This window comes from Condylostylus longicornis, unplaced genomic scaffold (assembly GCF_029603195.1).
Source record: "Condylostylus longicornis isolate FDR11 unplaced genomic scaffold, ASM2960319v2 ptg000051l, whole genome shotgun sequence".
NCBI classification, from domain to species: domain Eukaryota; kingdom Metazoa; phylum Arthropoda; class Insecta; order Diptera; family Dolichopodidae; genus Condylostylus; species Condylostylus longicornis.
The window spans coordinates 66,564-68,945 of NW_026578020.1; the positions used below are offsets into that span (position 1 = coordinate 66,564).

The 2,382-nt window shown below is 35.4% G+C and overlaps 1 protein-coding gene across 1 annotated transcript; it reads right to left on the reverse strand.

Annotated features, from left to right (window-relative positions):
* On the reverse strand, positions 1-1,248 carry LOC129611532 (uncharacterized). Its single transcript, XM_055524723.1, has one exon. It carries the CDS (start codon positions 1,246-1,248, stop codon positions 1-3), a length of 1,248 nt encoding a protein of 415 aa, XP_055380698.1.
* Between the last annotated feature and the right edge of the window lie 1,134 nt (positions 1,249-2,382).

Genomic DNA, 2,382 nt, shown 5'->3' on the forward strand with positions numbered 1-2,382 from the left:
TTAGTTTGAGCATATCTGAGGAGAGCCTTTTTTATAAATTGGTATGAATATAGAATCCACCCAGTCATCTGGCCATACCCCTGTTTGCCATATAATATTACACAGGGCCAATAAGTGATCTATGGCATGATCTTCCATTACTTTCAAGATTTCTGCAGTTATTCCATCTAGTCCAGCCGATTTTCCGCTTTTTAGTTTATTTATTGCGCTTCTTACCTCAGATTTTATTATTTGTGGTTCCAGTTCTTGCTCAAACTGCAGATTTGACACATCATTAACACTGGTACTGAACAGTTTTGTACAGTATTGTTTCCATACTTCTGCAACTTCTTTCTCATCTGTAAACGTTTTTCCATTTTCATCTTTTATGATTTGTTTTTGAGGATTGAATTCTTTCACCAGATACTTTACCGTTTTAAATAGTTCTTTTGTATCATTCTGTGTGGAGTATCTCTCTAAATCGGCACAAACTTTCGCAATGTGGTTGTTTTTGTCCATGAAGCAAGCTTTTTTAATTTGTTTGTTCAGCTTTTTGATTTCTTCTGGACTCGTAGTTCTACCGTGGTGACGTAATTCTCTTCTCTTATCAACAAGCTGCAGCGTGGTATTTGAAATCCAGTGTTGTTTTTGTTGCCTCTGTATCGTTCTGCTTTCTATTGCGGCTGACACTATCCATTTTTTGAACTTGTTCCAATATTCATTTGATCCTTCAGTTTCTTGTATGTTATCAGGTGACGTTGAAATTAACTTTTGCATAAACCCATCCCTATCAGTAATCGTGAGTTTTTGCCCCTGCTGCGATCTACTTATGCAATGAAGTTTAAGCATAAAGTTGCATACCAGTAACTTGTGGTCGGTATCACAATCTGCACCAGGTCTAGTTTTCACGTTTCGTACAGAAGTTCTCCATCTTTTACGGATCAATATGTAATCTATTTGATTTTTATATATTTGGTTCGGATGTGTCCAAGTAGATAATCTACGCGGATGATGCTTGAACATGGTATTCATTATAGAGAAATTGTTGTCTATAGAGAATTGTAACAGGCGTTCTCCTCGTTCATTCCTATCTCCAATGCCATAAGCTCCAACAACATCTTTCAGTTGTTCGTCATATGTTTTGCCGACCTTAGCATTGAAATCTCCTATAATAAGCAACGGTTCCTTGTTTGGTACTTTTTTACACGCTTCTTCTATTTTCCCATATGTTGCCTCAATTTCTTCATCTTCTGCTTCAGATGTCGGCATATACACTTGTATTATATGGAGACACATAGGTTTAGCATTTACAATCAATATTTACAATCGTGTCAATCAATATTTTTAATTTCAGATTTGTGTATTCTTTTGCCACTATTTGTAGTTATGTTCTCTTTTCCTTCCTTTACTCTCTATTGCTAAGAGCAAAAAAAAGTGGCTGGTGATCCGTTAATATTTTTATTTTTTGGCGACGTAGATTAGCTGATTAGCCAAAGTTACAAAAGTTCATAGGGACCTTAAGCTCTTGACAAACAAGTTCATTAATACGCTAATAACGTCTTCTTTATGTTCATTAATACGCTAAGTTCATGAATACGCTAATAACGTCTTGAACATTTAGTCAACCCCTCGCCGACAGCCGTGGTCTCTGCAGACAATATTTTAATATTCCTGCTGTACTTTTCATATTGGACTTTTCGTATTTATTTATAAGACAATTGATACCAGCCACATTTTTTTACTGCAGTCCGTCTGAAATCAGACGCAGATCACGAAGCCGCCCATTTTGGATCAAAGGCGTACCCAAAGCATGCCTGCTGTGGGCATTTTTACTCCCCAAACCCACTTAGGGGATATTCTTCATGACATAAAAGGAGTGATAATCATCATGAAGAATTTCAAAGGATTTTCCTTTGATTATGATAGTCTTATTATGATACTGAATAAGATAGTTGTCCTTAAGTTGCATTGTCGTATTAAAGTTATCGATTTCTCCATTAAGTTTGCTAGAAAGATTGTATTGTTGTTGGCGTTTTTTCCTCTTATTAATTTATATATGCAGTGCGTTTCGTTTAACTTCTCCAATTGATTCTTTCTGCAAGTGGTTACATTTTTAAAAAGACTGCATTCTCCTATTATTTCAAATGATTCGTCTTTGGTGTTCAAAGACAATTTATTGCTTATTGTTGTTGATTGTGGACCTAACTTCAATTTCATTTATGCAATGCAGAGCTTTAGTATCTTCAACTAATTGATGTCATTCTTATTAAGTAAATTAGTGTTTACAATTCCTACTTTAGCTATTTGAATTGCTAGAGTGATTTCTTTTATTTCCTCTTTTAAGATTGTAAGACCATTAAATCTCTCTCTCTCTCTGCTTCCTTTTACCCTGTTCAGGGCGTG

Excerpts from the sequence above, each read along its gene's own strand:
- LOC129611532 (XM_055524723.1), bottom strand. The coding sequence starts at position 1,248 with ATGCCGACATCTGAAGCAGAAGATGAAGAAATTGAGGCAACATATGGG.